At 46.0% G+C, this 21,968-nt stretch overlaps 1 protein-coding gene across 7 annotated transcripts in view; it reads right to left on the bottom strand.

The window, feature by feature from the left end:
* Nucleotides 1-21,968, bottom strand: part of LOC121572086 (cytoplasmic dynein 1 intermediate chain 1) — a 99,894-nt gene that overhangs the window by 5,725 nt on the left and 72,201 nt on the right. For all 7 annotated transcript variants that reach the window (XM_041883980.1, XM_041883985.1, XM_041883982.1 and 4 more), the window contains 4 exons: nucleotides 21,679-21,812; nucleotides 21,075-21,219; nucleotides 6,972-7,112; nucleotides 3,626-3,751 (listed from right to left, as the gene is read on the bottom strand). In XM_041883980.1, the coding sequence (XP_041739914.1) occupies nucleotides 3,626-3,751; nucleotides 6,972-7,112; nucleotides 21,075-21,219; nucleotides 21,679-21,812 (546 nt within the window). The remainder of the gene's footprint in view (nucleotides 1-3,625; nucleotides 3,752-6,971; nucleotides 7,113-21,074; nucleotides 21,220-21,678; nucleotides 21,813-21,968) is intronic.

Here is a 21,968-nt window from a genome sequence, read left to right on the forward strand (position 1 = left end):
GTGGTAGGCCACACAAGCTCACAGAATGGGACCGGCAAGTGCTGAAGCGCGTAGCGCATAAAAATAGTCTGTTCTCGGTTGCAACACTCACTACCGAGTTCCAAACTGCCTCTGGAAGCAACGTCAGCACAATAACTGTTAGTCGGGAGCTTCACGAAATGGGTTTCCATGCCTAAGATCACCATGCGCAATGCCAAGAGTCAGCTGGAGTGGTGTAAAGCTTGCTGCCATTGGACGCTGGAGCAGTGGAAACGCGTTCTCTGGAGTGATGAATCACGCTTCACCATCTGGCAGACCAACGGATTAATCTGGGTTTGGCGGATGCCAGGAGAACGCTACCTGCCTCAATGCATAGTGCCAACTGTGGAGGAGGAATAATGGTCTGGGGCTGTTTTTCATGGTTCAGGCTAGGCCCTTTAGTTCCAGTGAAGGGAAATCTTAACGCTACAGCATACAGTGACATTCTAGACGATTCTGTGCTTCCAACTTTGTGGCAACAGTTTGGGGAAGGCCCTTTCTTGCTCCAGCATGACAATGGCCCCGTGCACAAAGCAAGGTCCATACAGAAATGGTTTGTCAAGATCGGTGTGGAAGTACTTGACTGGCCTGCACAGAGCCCTGACCTCAACCCCATCGAACACCTTTGGGATTAATTGGAACGTCGACAGCGAGCCAGGCCTAATCGCCCAACATCAGTGCCTGACCTCACTAATGCTCTTGTGGCTGAATGGAAGCAAGTCCCCGCAGCAATGTTCCAACATCTAGTGGAAAGCCTTCCCAGAAGAGTGGAGGCTGTTATAGCAGCAAAGGGGGGACGAACTCCATATTAATGCCCATGATTTTGGAATGAGATGTTCGACGAGAAGGTGTCCACATACTTTTGGTCATGTAGTGTATTTACATTTTACATTTTAGACATTTATCAGATGCTCTTATCCAGAGCGACTTACAGTTAGTGAGTGAGTGCATACATTTTTAATATTTTTTTAATTTATTTTTTGGTATTTTTTTAAAATGTCAGAATATCTATTTAACCTTTTTTAGCTAGGTAATTGAGAACAAATTATATTTTATAATAACAACCTGGTGTAATATCATTATAATATAATGATATAATTGATATTGAAAATAATAACATTGAGGCATAAACAGCCTACTATGATTTCGTCCCAAATGTGGTACCCTATTCCCTACATTCCTACGGTCCATGATCAAAAGTAGTGCACTACATAGGGAATAGGGTTCCATTTGAGATGCAGATTATGACTGTACAGATCAGCAGGACAATTGCCTCTCCACCATTCCATCATGTTGCATTGTTGCTAGACCAATCCATTCTAGTTTTAGCTCTTTCTTTACGGTGTTCACTAGCTTCAGTCCTTTCAGGACATAAAAACCCTTCAAATTACACTTGAGCCTTTATTTATGAGCCGCCATTACCATCAACCAACAGAGAGGGAGAAAGAGAGGGGGAGTGAGAGAGAGAGAGAGAGAGAGAGAGAGAGAGAGAGAGAGAGAGAGAGGGATCGAGAGGGGGAGAGAGAGGAGAGAGAGAGAGAGAGAGAGAGAGAGAGAGAGAGAGAGAGAGAGAGAGAGAGAGAGAGAGAGGGATCGAGAGAGGGGAGAGAGAGAGAGAGAGAGAGAGAGAGAGAGAGAGAGAGAGAGAGAGAGAGAGGGATCGAGAGAGGGGGAGAGAGAGAGGGAGAGAGAGGGTCTGCGTCCCAAATTAGAAGGCACCCCACACAGTAGACACACACAAGGCACAAACCAGAGCCCAAAAAGAACCCTACAAACATGGGATTCAGGGAGGTTGGCCACTTTGTGGTGGAGGTAAAAGTCATGTGGAGAAAGAAGGGATAGAGGAGAAATACCAACACAAACATCACATGTGAAATTTGTGGTTTCAAATGTTAAAAACTTTCACGTGAAAATCATTCACATGTAAAAATCACATTTGCCACTTCACATGTACAAATCTAACTTTCACATGTGGAATTGCAAGTTCACGTGAAAATCAATCATATGTGAAAATCAATCACATGTGAAAATCAAATTTGCACTTTCTCATGTAAGAAAACGCCACGTGAAAATCTCACTTTCACATGTGGAATTGCAAGTTCACATGTGAAAAACAATCACGTGAAAATCTAATTTGCAGTTTCACATGTAAGAAAACTCCAACTGTGAAAATCTCACTTTCACATGTGGAATTGCAGAATCACATGTGGGATTGAAATAATGTTATTCTCCTCACATGTGAACAGATTGTATTAACATGTTGCAGTAGCAATGTTTCCCTCGTTGGAATTACGTGACCACATCTAAAAATCGTTTTAGATTTTGCAAGTAATTCGCGGAACAGTGGACAGAATTCTTTTTTTGGGGCAGGTTAATGAATCACGTTCAAATGGCGACATAGTTCTGCTGCATGAAGGTCACTGCCTGTTAAAGGGGCAATCCTTAGTTGCTACATACATTTTTGGACTTGTAAAGTATAGATATGTACCCATTGATTCTTGAAGAATATAACACATAAATGCCTCATGAGCTTAGTTCAACTGTCCTTCCCCATCAGAACCCAAAATATGAGCTGGTTTTACTCCAATGTTTGTAAACAAAGTAAATGTCAACAACCACTGTATAGGCTAAACAAATGGTTAAAACTATAATTTTGATATCATGGATGGTTAGTCCTTGCATCCATAGCTCTGTCTATGAATTTGAGAATGGTTTTGCATTTCTCCAGCCCCATCCCTTAGCTTTTTACTGAAACTGTGGCGGGCAGTACACTTTGTTAATCTTTCAATTACGGATTGCTGCTTTAAACACCTTTAATAGAGTAATAGTGTTATTATATGGTGCAATCCTCCAGTGATTTACTTTTGTGCCATTAATATCAAGAAAAACTTCTGAAGTCGAGAACAAAATAGTAGTATTGCAAACAAAAATAATGATATTGAAAGCAAAATATGAACCCAAAATATTGCAAGGAAATAATTTCAAAATGCGAGAACAAATGTTTTGTAAATGGATGCAAAAAAATAGTTTTCAGTGATTACTTTTTTATGATACCACGATTAAATAAAACACCTCCCTCGTTCCTGCAATTTTCCCTATCTTTTGTTATGTTACCCTGGCCTATGCTTTGGCTGCCAGTTGCACGTTTTGGCACATTCATTCCAGCAACATACTGTAGCACCCTGCATCCCACTGGGTCAGTAGTGTTCGGTCCCTGGATGGGAGACCAGATGAAGCTGGAAGTGGTGAAGAATAAACAATTCACGATGGGAAAACGTGAAAAATTAACATGAAACTTCACACGTGTCCGAAAACCACGTGTCTGACATGAAAATGTCAAAAAATAAACACATTCATGTGATTTGTTCATGTGTTCTGTGTTTCTGAGTTTCTTATGTAGTACCGGTATTAACATTCCTAAGAAAACATGTGTTCTGCTAACTCACTCTGATGTAAACAATGCTGATCAAGAAAGGCAGAGCAGGTGAAGTTCACTTATGGCACCCTGTTCCCTACACAATGCACCCTATGGACCCTGGTCAAAAGTAGTGCACTATATATAGAATAGGGTGCCATTTGATACGCAGTCATAGTGTTCATATCATACCTCTCCTGCGTCGTAGATCCACAAACGGCCCTCTGAGTCACCCACGGCAACCTCCTTGCCCCCCGACCCCCAGCGCACCCTGTTTAGGGCAGAGGCTCCCTCGATGGTCACACTAGCTGTGGGGACCTGGGGCACACAGGGTTACACCAGCCAATCAACCCATCCATCCAATTCGATCCACATAGTACATTACAGTTATACAAAACATACTTATTCCTAAAGGTACAGCCTGAACTGCCAGAGAGCAAGCAACGGTGACAGTGGCAAGGAAAAACTCAGCACTACTATTTCAGGTTTCAATCATAGCTGTAACAGTACAATGACATTAGCACCAGCAGATTGGTACATGTTTAGTACATTCTCAGACAGACTGGGGGCTTCATCCAGTAGACCTACGTCTACTTCAGCTCCATGTGAAATAACAATATGAAACCTTTAATGAGCCACATAAATCTCCATAAAACCCTCCGCTGCACCTATTAAAACAATACCCACCACAGCCTGTGGGCCATAGGCTGCTCAGGACTAATGAACACAGATTATTCAGGATGAGTCCCAAATGGCACCCTATTCCCTACATAGGGCACTACTTTTGACCATGGCCCATAGTAGTGCACTATGTGTAGGGCATAGGGTTCCATTAGGGACACATACCCAGAGTAATAACCTGATCCCAGATCAGTATGTGCATTAGCTATTGCAGTCCAGCCAGAGGGGTTGGCTAAAGCAGAATCAGATCTGGGACCAGTCTATATATGATTATGTCTGCTATCAGGGCCTGCTGAAGCACTATTGCACATGACAGACAGGATTAGTTTATGATACATGTCGTCGTTGGAGACAGAAGCATCGGCATCACGTCGGCTAATAAGACAGCTTCCCCGCTCCAGAGCAGGGATAACCACAGACTGGCTGCTATTAGACTGACTGGAAGCTTCCACCAGACTAGCTGCTATTAGACTGACTGGAAGCTTCCACCAGACTAGCTGCTATTAGACTGACTGGAAGCTTCCACCAGACTAGCTGCTATTAGACTGACTGGAAGCTTCCACCAGACTAGCTGCTATTAGACTGACTGGAAGCTTCCACCAGACTAGCTGCTATTAGACTGACTGGAAGCTTCCACCAGACTAGCTGCTTAAATTGGCTGTGTGTTTGTGAAGGGGAAATGAGAACCAGGCCCTCCACCGCTAGGCTAATGCCGTTATGATGACTGTGTGTTTTTAATATGTCCATAACAATGGAGGACTGTTGCTATTAGCAACATTGTGAACTTCTATCTCAGATTGTCTCTGTGTGTGTGTGTGTGTGTGTGTGTGTGTGTGTGTGTGTGTGTGTGTGTGTGTGTGTGTGTGTGTGTGTGTGTGTGTGTGTGTGTGTGTGTGTGAGAGAGAGAGAAAGAGAGGGAGTGTGTGTCTCCAAATGTTTCTCATAAAGCACATTGTTGGAGAAGTCAATCCATCCTTAATGAAGTCTTCCTCCAGACTACACTGAAGAGCCTGCTGTTGCTGAAGGGCTGGCACCTTGGATAGACTGAAGGAAGGAACATCTTTATCTCAATCTCTCTCCTCCCCAGTCGCCTGTCCCTGTAAGAGACTGGGTTAAAGGGTCTCTGTTCATCAGACCTGGGTTCAAATCGTTTTGGAAATCTTTAGCTAGCTGTGCTTGATCGAAGCAATGGAACCAATGGTATAGTCCCAAAAGTGCAAACCCAGAGGCCCAAATGTCACAGCTCCTATCACAGAGCTGGGTCAGGGGTAAGGGTTAAAAATGGGAGCGAGGAATGGTGGAGAGAGGGAGAGAGAGACCAGATTTATAATTAGAGAGGAGGGTCTGTGGACACGGTATCCGTGGAAACGGCAAAAGAGGGAGCGGTTGCCCCTTTCATCTCTACTTTGACCTGAGCAATGAAAGGGAGAACTCCGTGCCCCCCGCGCCCCTCCTCGCCCCTCCTCGCCCCTCGGTAACTCAACGTAGACAGAGGGCCGATGCCTCTGGGGGAGAGGGGCGGTGTTTTGGTTACTCCACCTTAGGATAGTTTAGTTTGTTGTGACAGGACAGTACTGGAGGGAACCCTCCTACCTGGGAGAGACTAAGGCCGGGATTCAATTGCTGACCAGCATCCCATTGACATACCGACTAGCCAAACTCTAAAACGTAACCTTACCTTAACCCTCTAAACCTAATCTAATTTTAACCTATTTGGAAATTTGGTTTTCTGATCAGGGACATCCCCTTAGTTTTTCCCCTTCTACCTATGGGTGGGGTAGCCTAGATGTCATACTGTGGGTGTATTCAACAATGCTACATAGTGATTGTACTCTTGCCAAACAAGGCGAGAAAAAAACCAAGGACTGGGCTATCTAGAAAAGCAGCATACTGGCACCAAGAGTTTAGGGGTGGAGTAGCTTTAAGGGATGGTTGTGGAAATCACATTGTTTAGTGGGGCGGGGAAGAGAAAGGAGCGTTAATCGATGGTTATGGGAGTACTGGTGTGACATGGTTGAGTGGGGCGGGGAGGAGAAGGGAGCGTTATGGGATGGTTGTGGGAGCGTTGATGGGGAGTTTGGTGGGAGGGATTGGTTGTGGGAGCCAATGTTTGAAGGGTTTGGAGATGGGAGCGTTATGGGATGGTTGTGGGAGCGTTGATGGGGAGTTTGGTGGGAGGGATTGGTTGTGGGAGCCAATGTTTGAAGGGTTTGGAGATGGGAGCGTTATGGGATGGTTGTGGGAGAGTTGATGGGGAGTTTGGTGGGAGGGATTGGTTGTGGGAGCCAATGTTTGAAGGGTTTGGAGATGGGAGCGTTATGGGATGGTTGTGGGAGCGTTGATGGGGCGTTCGGTGGGAGCGGGGTGAGGAGATGTCACCGGTCTGATTTAGGGAGAACTTGTGGGGAAGGGAACGCCCACACTGAGAGAGAGCTGCTGGGACTGCTGGTGTTGGTCTGTCTGGTTCGGCTCCACTCCAACAAGAGAGGCCCTGGGGACAAACACACACACACACAGACGAATACACACACACACACACACACACACGAATACACACACACACACACAAACAAGCACACACACACACACAGACGAATACACACACACACACAAACACAGGCAAATACACACACACACACAGACGAATACACACACACACACACAAACACAGGCGAATACACACACACACACACACAGACACACATACGGATACACACACAAAACAAGCACCCACGCACACATGCCAGAACAATACTGTGACAGAGCATGAGACATGTTTCTCTCTCTCTGTCTCTGTCTAACACACACCGACACACACCCCACACGCACAAACACACACATACAAACACACAGTCACCTCTGTGTCATTGTTGAGGTTCCACAGATCCAGACGGCCCATCCCGTCCACGGCGGCAAACAGAGCCGGGTGCACAGGGGACCACATGACATCATAGACGTAGTCAGCATTGTCCTCAAAGGAGTAGAGGGGTTTATTGTGCTGAAACACACAGAGAGAGATGGGTTAGTGAGTCAGACAAGGACGTAGAGAGAGAAAGAGAGAGAGGCAGAGAGAAAGAGAGAGAGAGGCAGAGAGAAAGAGAGAGGGATACAGAGAGAGAAAGAGAGAGAGGGCAAGACAGAAAAGGGGGAGACTGCAAAGAGAGAGAGAGAACAAGAGGGAGGCAGAGAGAGAGGGAGGCAGAGAGAGAGGGAGAGAGAGAGAGAGAGAGGCAGAGAGAGAGAGAGAGATAGAGAGAACAAGAGGGAGGCAGAGAGAGAGAGAGAGAGAGAGAGAGAGAGAGAGAGAGAGAGAGAGAGAGAGAGAGAGAGAGAGAGAGAGAGAGCGAGAGAGAGAGAGAGAGCGAGAGAGGGAGGGAGAGAGAGAGAGAAAGAGAGAGAGAGGTAGGCAGCGAGAGGGAGAGAGGAAGGCAGAGAGGGAGAAAGGGAGGCAGAGAGAGAGAGGGAGGCAGAGAGGGAGGCAGAGAGGGAGAGAGAGAGAGAGGGAGAGAGAGATGGAGGCAGAGAGAGAGAGGCAGAGAGAGAGGGATGCAGAGAGAGAGAGAGAGAGAGAGAGAGGGAGAGAGGCAGAGAGAGAGAGAGAGAGGGAGGCAGAGAGAGGTAGGCAGAGAGAGAGGGGGGTAGAGAGAGAGCGAGAGAGAGGGGCAGAGAGAGAGGGGGGGTAGAGAGAGAGAGAGGGAGGCAGAGAGAGAGAGAGAGAGAGAGAGAGAGAGAGAGAGAGAGAGAGAGAGAGAGAGAGAGAGAGAGAGAGAGAGAGAGAGAGAGAGAGAGAGAGAGAGAGAGAGAGAGAGAGAGAGAGATCTGAGAGACAAGGCAAGAAGGGCCTTCTATGCCATCAAAAGAAACATAACATTTCACATACCAATTAGGATCTAGCTAAAAATACTTGAATCAGTTATAGAACCCATTGCCCTTTATGGTTGTGAGGTCTGGGGTCCGCTCACCAACCAAGAATTCACAAAATGGGACAAACACCAAATTGAGACACTGCATGCAGAATTCTTCTAAAATATCCTCAGTGTACAACGAAAAACACCAAATAATGCATGCAGAGCAGAATTAGGCCGATACCCGCTAATTATCAAAATCCAGAAATAAGTCGTTAAATTCTATAACCACTTAAAAGGAAGCGATTCCCAAACCTTCCATAACAAAGCCATCACCTACAGAGAGATGAACTTGGAGAAGAGTCCCCTAAGTAAGCTGGTCCTGGGGCTCTGTTCACAAACACAAACAGACCCCACAGAGCCCCAGGACAGCAACAACAACACAATTAGAACCAACCAAATCATGAGAAAACAAAAAGAGAATTACTTGACACATTGGAAAGAATTAACAAAAAACAGAGCAAACTATAATGCTTTTTGGCCCTAAACATAGAGTACACAGTGGCAGAATACCTGACCACTGTGACTGACCCAAACTTAAGGAAAGCTTTGACTATGTACAGACTCAGTGAGCATAGCCTTGCTATTGAGAAAGGCCGCCGTAGGCAGACCTGGCTCTCAAGAGAAGACAGGCTATGTGCACACTGCCCACAAAATGAGGTGGAAACTGAGCTGCACTTCCTAACCTCCTGCCAAATGTATGACCATATTAGAGACACATATTTCCCTCAGATTACAGAGATCCACAAAGAATTCGAAAACAAACCCAATTTTGATAAACTCCCTTATCTACTGGGTGAAAAACCACAGTGTGCCATCACAGCAGCAAGATTTGTGACCTGTTGCCACAAAAAAAGGGCAACCAGCGAAGAACAAACACCATTGTAAATACAACCCATATTTATGTATATTTATTTTCCCATTTGTACTTTAACTATTTGCACATTGCTACAACACTGTATATAGACATAATATGACATTTGAAATGTCTTAATTTTTTTTGAACTTCTGAGTGTAATGTTTACTGTTAATATTTATTGTTTATTTCACTTTTGTTTACTATCTACTTCACTTGCTTTGGCAATGTTAACATTGAATTGAGAGAGGGGGGGCAGACAGAGAGAGAGAGAGAGAGAGAGACAGAGAGAGACAGAGAGAGAGAGAGGGGAGGCAGAGAGAGAGAGAGAGAGACAGAGAGACAGAGAGAGAGAGAGGGGAGGCAGAGAGAGGGAGGCAGAGAGAGAGAGAGAGGGGAGGCAGAGAGAGGGAGGCAGAGAGAGAGAGAGGGGAGGCAGAGAGACGGAGGCAGAGAGAGAGAGAGAGAGAGAGAGAGAGACAGAGAGAGAGAGACAGAGAGACAGAGAGAGAGAGAGGGGAGGCAGAGAGAGGGAGGCAGAGAGAGAGAGAGAGAGCGAGCAAGAGAGAGAGAGATGGCTGCCAGAGGGGATGGCTGCCGTTATATGGACTCTTAACCAACCGTGCTATTTTGTGTGTTTTTTTCACATTGTTTTTAACTTATTTTGTACATAATGTTGCTGCTACCGTCTCTTATGACCGAAAAGAGCTTCTGGACATCAGAACAGCGATTACTCACCTTGAACTGGACGAGAGGGATTTGCTCCAGACACCCGACAGGGCCCTCATCACCGTCATTCGTAGTAGAAAGAAAAGGAGATATCGCGGAAGGAGATCGGGGTGCTTGGTAAGGAGCCGGAGACGAGTCGCTAATCTGCCTTTGCCATCGATACTATTGGCCAATTTACAATCGCTTGATAATAAAATGGACGAACTACAGGCACGAATATCCTACCAACGGGACATTAAAAACTGTAATATCTTATGTTTCACTGAGTCGTGGCTGAGCGATGACATGAATAACATACAGCAGGCGGGTTATACACTGTATCGGCAGGATAGAACGGCAGCCTCTGGTAAGACAAAGGTCTATGTATATTTGTAAAAAACAGCTGGTGCACGATATCTAAGGAAGTCTCGAGGTTTTGCTCACCTGAGGTAGAGTATCTCATGATAAGCTGTAGACCACACTATCTTCCAAGAGAGTTTTCATCTATATTTTTCGTAGCTGTCTATTTACCACCACAAACCGATGCTGGCACTAAGACCACACTCAATTAACTGTATACGGCCATAAGCAAACAAGAAAATGCTCATCCAGAGGCGGCGCTCCTAGTGGCTGGGGACTTTAAGGCAGGGAAACTTAAATCCGTTTGACTTAATTTCTACCAGCATGTTAAATATGCAACCAGAGGGGAAAAAAACTCTAGACCACCTTCACGCCACACACAGAGACGCGTACAAAGCTCTCCCTCGCCCTCCATTTGGAAAATATGACCATAATTCTATCCTCATGATTCCTGCTTTCAAGTAAAAACTAAAGCAGGAAGCACCAGTGACTCGGTCAATAAAAAAGTGGTCAGATTAAGCAGATGCTAAGCTACAGGACTGTTTTGTTAGCACAGACTGGAATATGTTCCGGGATTTTTCCGATGGCATTGAGGAGTACACCACATCAGTCACTGTCTTCATCAATAAGTGCATCGATAACGTCGTCCCCACCGTAACTGTACGTACATACCCCAACCAGAAGCCATGGATTACAGGCAACATCCGCACTGAACTAAAGGGTAGAGCTGCCGCTTTCAAGGAGCGGGACTCTAACCCGGAAGCTTATAAGAAATCCCGCTATGCCCTCAGACGAGCCATCAAACAGGCAAAGCGTCAATATAGGACTAAGATCGAATCGTACTACATCGGCTCCGATGCACGTCGGATGTGGCAGGGCTTGCAAACTATTACAGACTACAAAGTGAAGCACAGCCGCGAGCTACCCAGTGACACGAGCCTACCAGACGAGCTAAATCACTTCTATGCTCGCTTCGAGGCAAGTAACACTGAAACATGCATGAGAGCATCAGCTGTTCCGGATGATAGTGTGATCACGCTCTCCGTAGCCGATGTGAGTAAAACCTTTAAACAGGTCAACATTCACAAGGCCGCAGGGCCAGACGGATTACCAGGACGTGAACTCAGAGCATGTGCTGACCAACTGGCAAGTGTCTTCACTGACATGTTCAACCTCTCCCTGTCTGAGTCTGTAATACCAACATGTTTCAATCAGACCACCATAGTCCCTGTGCTCAAGAACACTAAGGTAACCTGCCTAAATGACTATCGACCCGTAGCACTCACGTCTGTAGCCATGAAGTGGTTTGAAAGGCTGGTCACATCAACACCATTAGCCGAGAAACCCTAGACCCACTCCAATTTGCATATTGCCCCAACAGATCCACAGATGATGCAATCTCTATTGCGCTCCACACTGCCCTTTCACACCTGGACAAAAGGAACACCTATGTGAGAATGCTATTCATTGACTACAGCTCAGCGTTCAACACCATAGTGCCCTCAATGCTCATCACTAAGCTAAGGACCCTGGGACTAAACACCTCCCTCTGCAACTGGATCCTGGAATTCCTGACGGGCCGCCCCCAAGTTGTAAGGGTAGGTAACAACACATCCGCCACTCTGATCCTCAACACGGGGGCCCCTCAGGGGTGCGTGTTCAGTCCCCTCCTGTACTCCCTGTTCACTCATGACTGCATGGCCAGGCACGACTCCAACACCATCATTAAGTTTGCCGATAACACAACAGTGGTAGGCCTGATCACCGACAACGATGAGACAGCCTATAGGGAGGAGGTCAGAGACCTGGCCGTGTGTTGCCAGGACAACAACCTCTCCCTCAACGTGATCAAGATAAAGGAGATGATTGTGGACTACAGGAAAAAGAAGAGGACCGAGCATGCCCCCATTCTCATCGATGGGACTGTAGTGGAACAGGTTGAGAGCTTCAAGTTCCTTGGTGTCCACATCACCAACAAACTAACATGGTCCAAGCACACCAAGACAGTCGTGAAGAGGGCACGACAAAACCTATTCCCCCTAAGGAGACTGAAAAGATTTGGCATGGGTCCTCAGATCCTCAAAAGGTTCTACAGCTGCACCATCGAGAGCATCCTGACTGGTTGCATCACCTCCTGGTATGGCAACTGCTCGGCAACCGACCGCAAGGCACTACAGAGGGTAGTGCGTACGGCCCAGTACATCACTGGGTCCAAGCTTCCTGCCATCCAGGATCTCTATACCAGGCGGTGTCAGAGGAAGGCCCTAAAAATTGTCAAAGACTCCAGCCACCCTAGTCATAGACTGTTCTCACTGCCACCGCAAGCGGTACCGGAGCGCCAAGTCTAGGTCCAAGAGGCTTCTAAACAGCTTCTACCCCCAAGCCATAAGACTCCTGAACATCTAATCAAATGGCTACCCAGACTATTTGCATTGCCCCCCACCCCTCTTTTACGCTGCTGCTACTCTGTTTATTATCTATGCATAGTCACTTTAATAACTCTACCTACATGTACATATTACCCCAATTACCTCGACTAACCGGTGCCCCCGCACATTGACTCGGTACCGGTACCCCCTGTATATAGCCTCGCTATTGTTATTTTTACTGCTGCTCTTTAATTATTTGTTACTTTTATTTCTTATTATTTTATATTGTATTTTATTTTATTTTGGTATTCTTTCTTAAAACTGCATTGTTGGTTAAGGGCTTGTAAGTAAGCATTTCACTGTAAGGTCTACACCTGTTGTATTCGGCACATGCGACAAATACAATTTGATTTGATTTGATTTGATGAGAGAGATGGGATAGAGAGAGAGGGGTGATAGAGAGAGAGGGGGGGATAGAGAGAGAGAGAGATAGAGAGAGCGCGAGAGAGAGAGCGAGAGAGGGGGGGTAGAGATAGAGGGAGAAAAAGGCAGTGTGGCCCCACTGCAGCCTTGGGGTCTGTCTGTGAAGGGCATAATTAAAAAGCTTTGCACATTCACACAGTGTCGTAAAAAAACTAAGACATGAAAGTCTCCCTCTCCAAAGGTGTACTGTAACCTTAGTGGAACAGCTGTCTGAGGGGAAGAATAAAAGAACAAACAGAGGGAGAGAAAGAGTGGGAAGAGAGAGAGACGGAGAAAGACAGAGACAGATGTGAGGGGGCATAAAAGGGAGGGAGCAGAGAGAGAGAAGAGACAGAAAGGGAGAGAAAGAGCGAGAGAGATGGAGAATCCATCCCCTCCTCCTCCCATGCCTGTCAGAGAGAATTCCAGAGGATTGCTAAATGCATTCTGGACAGGTAGGGAGTAGGAAAGAGTCAGGTAGGCGGAGACAGGTAGGGAGTAGGAAAGAGTCAGGTAGGCGGAGACAGGTAGGGAGTAGGAAAGAGTCAGGTAGGCGGAGACAGGTAGGGAGTAGGAAAGAGTCAGGTAGGCGGAGACAGGTAGGGAGTAGGAAAGAGTCAGGTAGGCAGAGACAGGTAGGAAGTGGGAGTCAGGTAGGATGGGCTGAGACAGGTAGGGAGTGGGAGTCAGGTAGGATGGGCTGAGACAGGTAGGGAGTGGGAGTCAGGTAGGATGGGCTGAGACAGGTAGGGAGTGGGAGTCCGGTAGGATGGGCTGAGACAGGTAGGGAGTGGGAGTCCGGTAGGATGGGCTGAGACAGGTTGGGAGAGGGAGTCAGGCTGACAGACTGCTTGGGAGGAATGTGCTCTGTCTCTCCCCTCCTCCCCTCCCTTTCAATTCAATTTCAATTCAATTCAAAGGGCTTTATTGGCATGGGAAACATGTTTACATTGCCAAAGCAAGTGAAATAATTTAGATAATAAACAAAAGTGAAATAAACAATACAAAAATTAACAGTAAACATTACACTCACAAAAGTTCCAAAATAATAAAGACATTTCAAATGTCATATTATGTGCAAATAGTTCAAGTACAAAATGGAAAATAAATAAACACCTCTCCTCTCCTCTCCTCTCCTCTCCTCTCCTCTCCTCTCCTCTCCTCTCCTCTCCTCTCCTCTCCTCTCTCTCTCCTTTCCCAGCCCCTTCCCTCTCCCAAGGGAAGGGACAGGAAGACATACACACCTGACCACATCCTCCTACTACTAATACATACACACCTGACCACAGCCTCCTACTACTAATACACACACACACACCCCGCTGCAAACCTTGAGAGAACCAATTTCAAGCCTGAATTGAAACTGTTTGCCTGCCATCAACACCATGATAAAGGTAGGTCACCGTTTTCTTCATCTTCCTTTTCTATCATTCTATGGGCTGAGTGACTCATCCCTCTCTCTCCCTCCCTCTCTCTCCACCCCTCGCTCTCTGTTTGTCAGACTTCTAATTTCTGAGACATATAGCAGTCCCTCCAGGATTTTGCAATTCTGACATTTGCTGTAGATTCCAAACTGATTCCAAACTGGAGTTCCAACAGAGAGAACCGGCCTGTATATTCCAAAATGTAGATTCCAAACTGGAGTTCCAACAGAGAGAACAGGCCTGTCTCAGGGTAATAAGTTGGTGGTCTGTTGGTATCCCTCTAGTGGTGTGGGGGCTGTGCTTTGGCAAAGTGGGTGGGGTTATATCCTGCCTGGTTGGCCCTGTCCGGGGGTATCGTCAGACGGGGCCACAGTGTCCCCCGACCCACCCCTGTCTCAGTCTCCAGTATCTATGCTGCAATAGTCTATGTGCCAGGGGGCTAGGGTCAGTCTGTTATATCTGGTGTAATTCTCCTGTCTTATCTGGTGTCCTGTGTGAATTGAAGAATGCTCCCTCTAATTCTCTCCCTCTCTCCCTCCCCTCCCGGAGGACCTGAGGCCTAGGATTATGCCTCAGGACTAACTGGCCTGATGACTCCAGGCTGTCCCCAGTCCACCTGGCCGTGCTGCTGCTCCAGTTTCAACTGTTTTGCCTGCGGCTAGGGAACCCGGATATGCTACCTTGTACCCTACCTGCTGTCTCGACCTCTGAATGCTCAGCTATGAAAAGCCAACTGACATTTACTCCTGAGGTACTGACCTGTTGCACCCTCTACAACCACATATTATTATTTGACCCTGCTGGTCATCTATGAACGTTTGAACATCTTGAAGAACAATCTGGCCTTAAATGGCCATGTACTCTTATAATCTCCACCCGGCACAGCCAGAAGAGGACTGGCCACCCTTCAGAGCCTGGTTCCTCTCTAGGTTTCTTCCTAGGTTCCTGCTTCTACATCTGCATTGCTTGCTGTTTGGGGTTTTAGGCTGAGTTTCTGTATAGCACTTTGTGACATCTTCTGATGTATAAATAGATTTGATTGATTGATTGATTGTAGATTCCAAACTGTAGATTCCAAACTGGAGTTCCAACAGAGAGAACAGGCCTGTAGATTCCAAACTGTAGATTCCAAACTGGAATTCCAACAGAGAGAACAGGCCTGTAGATTCCAAACTGTAGATTCCAAACTGGAGTTCCAACAGAGAGAACAGGCCTGTAGATTCCAAACTGTAGATTCCAAACTGGAGTTCCAACAGAGAGAACAGGCCTGTAGATTCCAAACTGTAGATTCCAAACTGGAGTTCCAACAGAGGGAACAGGCCTGTAGATTCCAAACTGTAGATTCCAAACTGTAGATTCCAAACTGGAGTTCCAACAGAGCATGTGAGCGGAGTTGAGCGGTCGGAAATCCCGCTCATCGCTCATGGAGTGGTGCTTGCTCCACATCCTTTCCAACCGCTCCGCTAAAAACAGCTCCGCGCTCATAAAAAAAAAAAAATGACGATCCGAATTCTCTCATTAAAATCACAATTTAACCAACACCCACCTATTGCTGTGACTACCTGGACCTACCATTTGGTTTTGAAGTATTGAAACCAAACCATATGATTTTAATGAAAAATATTTTAATAAACATAAAAAGGTGAATGTAAGAAGCGCTCATCATTTCAAATAGGTCGTATTATACAGCATATAAACACTCCAAATAGGTCAGAAGCCAGACAGGGAGCCTAAGAAGGAATGAAAATGAATTATTTAAGCTATATTATTTCAATTATTTCAAGCCTGTAGCCTACAAATAAATACATTGTGAAGCATTTGCGAGTGCAACACAATAGGCTGGTAGGGACATAAAGCGCTCAGCATTTAAACAACATTTTGTTGTATTAAATCATTATAGTCTATACATTGAGCATAAAGGCTGTGACTTACTTATAATTAAATACAAATTAAATGAAAAATGCCTTATTAGGCTCAGTCTACAGCAGAGTATGTGAGCGGAGTGGAGCTGGAGCGGAGCGAGTAGCGGAGCGTGTCCAATTTGACTGGAGCGTGCCCAATTTGACTGGGGCGCGGAGCGAGATTCCCAAAGGCTGGAGAGTCGGCCTTCTCGGCTTGTGTGTTGCTATAGCCCCTTGCTTTAGCTACTGTCATGGAGTTCGCTAAATCTTTTCATAAAGAAAATGATAAAACACACAGGTGCAAAATCAAGGTGACTTACAATGATGAGGACCAAAAGCAAGAGAAGGAGTGCAGTGATGTAGTGTCCACAACTAAAGAATCATTGTGGAATCTGAAAAGACACTTATCCTGAAGGCATTATGGTGTACTTACTACGTGCACATGCTAACAGAAAGGAACAAGGTGGGTAGATAACTAAGTGTGTCATTTTAGCAAAGTATTTATAAACAAAAAATCTGATCTCTTAAAAGTTTCATTCATTTTTGTTCTATTATCTATCCCAGGGCTGCCCAACCCTCTTCCTGGAGATATACTGTCCTGTAGGTTTTCAGTCCAACCCTAATTTAGCGTATCTGATTCAGCTAGTTAAGGTCTTGTTGAGCAGCTAATAAGTAGAATCAGGTGTGTTAAATTAGGGTTGGACTGAAAACCCACAGGAAGGTAGATCTCCAGGAAGAGGGTTGGGCAGCCCTGATCTATACAATAGCCCATCATTGATTTTGGCCCAATAGGCCTGGCATATTCCCACTTTCAAGGAGCTTTCCATTTTGATTAGGTTATTTTCCCTAAAATCCTTTAGGCCTACCTACTGCTGACCTGCTCTCATTTTACATTTACATTTTAGTCATTTAGCAGACGCTCTTATCCAGAGCGACTTACAGTTAGTGAATACATATTTTTTTATACTGGCCCCCCGTGGGAATCGAACCCACAACCCTGGCGTTGCAAACGCCATGCTCTATCAACTGAGCTACATCCCAGCCGGCCATTCCCTCCCCTACCCTGGACGACGCTGGGCCAATTGTGCGCCGCCCATGAGTCTCCCGGTCGCGGCCGGCTGCGACAGAGCCTGGATTCGAACCAGGATCTCTAGTGGCACAGTTAGCACTGCGATGCAGTGCCTTAGACCACTGCGCCACTCAGGAGCCTGAAGCCACAGACTCTGGCCAAAATCATGTTTCTCAAAATAAATTCAAAAGGCAAACTGTAGTTCCAACAGAGAGAATCCTGGCCTGTAGATTCCAAACCGGAATTCCAACAGAAAATCCTGGCCTGTAGATTCCAAACTGGAGTTCCAACAGAGAGAATCCTGGCCTGTAGATTCCAAACTGGAGTTCCAACAAAGAGAATCCTGGTCTGTAGATTCCAAACTGGAGATCCAACAGAGAGAATCCAGGTCTGTAGATTCCAAACTCAAGTTTGAACAGAGAGAATCCTTGCCTGTAGATTCCAAACTCGAGTTCCAACAAAGAGAATCCTGGCCTGTAGATTCCAAACTGGAGTTCCAACAAAGATAATTCTGGTCTGTAGATTCCAAACTGGAGTTCCAACAGAGAATCCTGGCCTTTAGATTCCAAACTGGAGTTCCAACAGAGAGAATCCTGGTCTGCCTTTACTCCAGTTGTTCCATTCTCACCAAGTCTACGGCTGCATCTTAAATGACCTTATTCCCTATTTAGTGCACTACTTTTAACCACAGCCATATATAGGGAATAGGGTGCCATTTGGAACACATCCTACAACTGCTGGGAAACAGAGAAGGGGCAGAGAAGTCATTATGAAGTACTTTATGAATGTGATCTGGCTAAGGACATCAGGTTAAACCAGGCCAAGTAGTGGAATGAAGATCTTATGATGAGTAGGCTTCCTTCATTCTCTCTCACGCAATCAAGCCAGAGATACAATTAATATAATAATGATCAATAAGCTGAACTGTGACCTAGCATGTATGAGCACAGCTATTTCATAAACCCTATTCCATAGTCTAGTGCACTATATAGGGAATAGAATGCCCATCTTGCACATTACTAGTACACTGTATGGTGCTATTTCAGACACAGAAACTGTTTTCTAAGGTCATAACTAGACAGAGACAGTTAAGTTATGCGCCCTCAGCCTCTAGACGTCTCCCTGTGAACATCAGAGTCAAGCAGCTCACAACCCACATGTTTTCATAACCATAATATTTGCGTCTCTGAATGTAAAAACACATTCAGACTTTTGCATTCCGGCCTTTTTGAACTCAGTGTGTCGTTTGATGGCGTTGATTGGCAAGGTGAAGGTAAACCTCTAGGGTAACCTTAGGTAAGCAAAGGTTAGCCAGATAAGGTGTACCCACAACCACACACACACTCATGTACACACACACACACACACACACACACACACACACACACACACACACACACACACACACACACACACACACACACACACACACACACACACACACACACACACACAGGGACAGGAGACAGACACACATTCCTGTGGTACCCCTCTAAGAGAAGGGAATTCCCTGATCCAGAAAAATAACTGCAGAATGTTTTAATATTTTATAATAACTTGGTGCATCTACACTTTGAACATATCACTGAATAATACATACATTTGCACTATCGGAGTGTTCCTGTTCAGTGTATGTCACACATTCAACATTTGTAAAATGTTCCTGTTTACTGTATATCAAATGCATCCAGCCTGATAAAATATAGATTTTATTATTGTCTCTTTTTTATTTGGGGTTTGGTTTATTTTGGTTTTCAAAAGTATAAACGCAACATTCAACAATTTCAAAGATTTTACGGAGTTACAGTTCATATAAGGAAATCAGTCAACTGAAATAAATTCATTAGGCCCTAATCTATGGATTTCACATGACTGGGAATACAGATATGCATCTGTTAGTCACAGATACCTTAATAAAAAGGCAGGGGCGTGGATCAGAAAACCAGTCAGTATCTGGTGTGACCACCATTTGTTGATTGTGGCCTGTGGAATGTTGTCCCACCCCTCTTTAATGGCTGTGTGAAGTTGCTGGATATTGGTGGGAACTGGAACACGCTGTCGTACACGTCGATCCAGAGCATCCCAAACATGCTCAATGGGTGACATGTCTGGTGAGTATGCAGGCCATGGAAGAACTGGAACATTTTCAGCTTCCAGGAATTGTGTACAGATCCTTGCAACATGGGGCCGTGCATTATCATGCTGAAACATGAGGTGATGGCGGCGGATGAATGCACGACAATGGGCCTCAGGATCTCGTCACGGTATCTCTGTGCATTCAAATTGCCATCAATAAAATGCAATTGTGTTTGTTGTCCGTAGCTTATGCCTGCCCATATCATAACCTCACCGCCACCTTGGGGCACTCTGTTCACAACGTTGACATCAGCAAACCGCTCGCCCACATGACACCATACCTGCCATCTGGCCGGTTTCAAGGTACAGTTGAAACCGGGATTCTTCCGTGAAAAGCACACTTCTCCAGCTCCAGCGTACCAGTGGCCATCGAAGGTGAGCACTTGCCCACTGAAGTCGGTAACGACGCCATCTGCAGTCAGGTCAAGACCCTGGTGAGGACGACGAGCACACAGATGAGCTTCCCTGAGATGGTTTCTGACAGTTTGTGCAGAAATTCTTCAGTTGTGCAAACCCACAGTTTCATCAGCTGTCCAGGTGGCTGGTCTCAGACGATCCCGCAGGTGAAGAAGCCGGATGTTGAGGTCCTGGGCTGGCATGGTTACACGTGGTCTGCTGTTGTGAGGTCGGTTGGACATACTTTCAAATTCTCTAAAACAACGTTGGAGGCGGCTTATGGTAGATAAATTAACATTAAATTATCTGGCAACAGCTCTGGTAGACATTCCTGCAGTCAGCATGCCAATTGCACGCTCCCTCAAAACTTGAGACATCTGTGGCATTGTGTTGTGTGACAAAACTGCACATTTTAAAGTGGCCTTTTATTGTCCCCAGCACAAGGGATGCTCACTAACAGGGATGTAAACAAATTTGTGCACACAATTTGAAATAAAAAAGCTTTTTGTGCATATGTAACATTTCTGGGATCTTTTATTTCAGCTCATGAAACTTGGGACCAACACTTTACATGTTGCGTTTATATTTGTGTTCAGTGGAGTGAGTCTTATGATGGGGTCTATTTCCTCTCCTCTTCTCTTCTCCTCTTCCTAAACCAACCCTTCCAGCCAGCTGGATTTTCCTAATTTAACTTCAACTCTCCCTCTCTTTTTTTCAAGAACTTTCTCACTTTCTTCTCTCTCCTTTGCTCTTTCTTTCTCGCACCCCTCCCTCCCGCCTATATACTGTATGTTACCCAGTCCCTCTCTCTCTCTTATCCCATCACTTCTTTACTTTTTCCCTCTCCCTTTATCCGTCCCTCACCCCTCCTTCCTTCCCTCCCTCTGTCCGTCTCTGTGGTGGTTGTGGTGCGCTCCTCTGTCTCCAGACAGAAAGGCCAGAATGGGAGAGAGAGGAGTTCCACAGCAGTCTGCAGCCTCCCTGGCCACCGCTGCCTCTCTGTGGTTTAAACCCCAGTCAACAGCCTCACTCCTCCCGTTCTCCTCCCGTTCTCCTCCTGTTCTCTACATCCCTCCATCCCTTCTTTCCCTTTCTTCATTCATCCTTCGCTCCTTCCATCCACAGTCCACTCCAGTCCAGTCGGCTCACTGCCACGGACACGTAACCTCCCTCCCTCCTCCCTCCATCCCTCCTAATGTATCTATGTATTTATTTAGCTCCTCTTTTTTGACTCAGTGAACAAATTCAAAAAGTAATCCTATTTGAATCACAAACACAGTCTGTGACACTGACAGTCACTCTGTCTGTTGCATTCCTCTACTCAGTCAGGACAGGTAGGTAACGCCTAGTTTAGACACAAACAGGTCCCTCTACCTTGGTGCTCCACAGTTTGACAGTCCAGTCGAACGACGAGGTGACGAAGAGATGGGAGAAGTCTACAGGGCCGACAGCGTTGTGACAGCTGAGGCCCGTCACGGGCCCCTGGTGGCCCTCGAACATCTCACAGATCCCCGCCTTGCTGCAAAGGAGCATGGGAGAGAGAGAGAGAGAGAGAGAGAGCGTGTCAGAGAGAACCAAGGATACTATTTGGGGGGAACTAGGTAGCATGTTCTAATAACTAATAGCATGTTCAATAGGTAACAGGAGCTTATAGCTGAGATACACTTCATCAAAATATGAAGCTTATAGTGTGTGTGTGTACACATTCGTCTGTAACTATACATGGGTTCACTTGCTATTTCTGGTTGTATATCAATCACTGAAAGTACAGGTGTCAGTTTGTCTCAGTGTCTACCTGTGTGAGTGTTCGTGTGTGTGTGTGTGTGTGTGTGTGTATGTGTGTCAGTGTCTCCGTGCCTGTTTGTGTGTCTCAGTGTGTGTGTGTGTGTGTGTGTGTGTGTGTGTGTGTGTGTGTGTGTGTGTGTGTGTGTGTTGGTGTGTTGGTGTGTTGGTGTGTGTGAGTGAGTGTTCCTCTGACCTGCCGTGTCTGGATGCGGTGTACACGGTTCCCTCCTCACTCCCCACCACATAATTATTGACGTCTCCAGTTGGGAACGCCATGCCTGTTACAGCCACCGGTTTAGACTTGTTGTACACCAGCTCCATGCTCTCCTACAACACACACACAGACAGGCACACACACACACACACACACACACACACACACAGAGACACACGCATGCACGCACGCACACACACACACACACACACACACACACACACACACACACACACACACACACACACACACACACACACACACACACA

Source organism: Coregonus clupeaformis, chromosome 8 (genome assembly GCF_020615455.1).
Source record: "Coregonus clupeaformis isolate EN_2021a chromosome 8, ASM2061545v1, whole genome shotgun sequence".
Taxonomy (NCBI): Eukaryota; Metazoa; Chordata; class Actinopteri; order Salmoniformes; family Salmonidae; genus Coregonus; species Coregonus clupeaformis.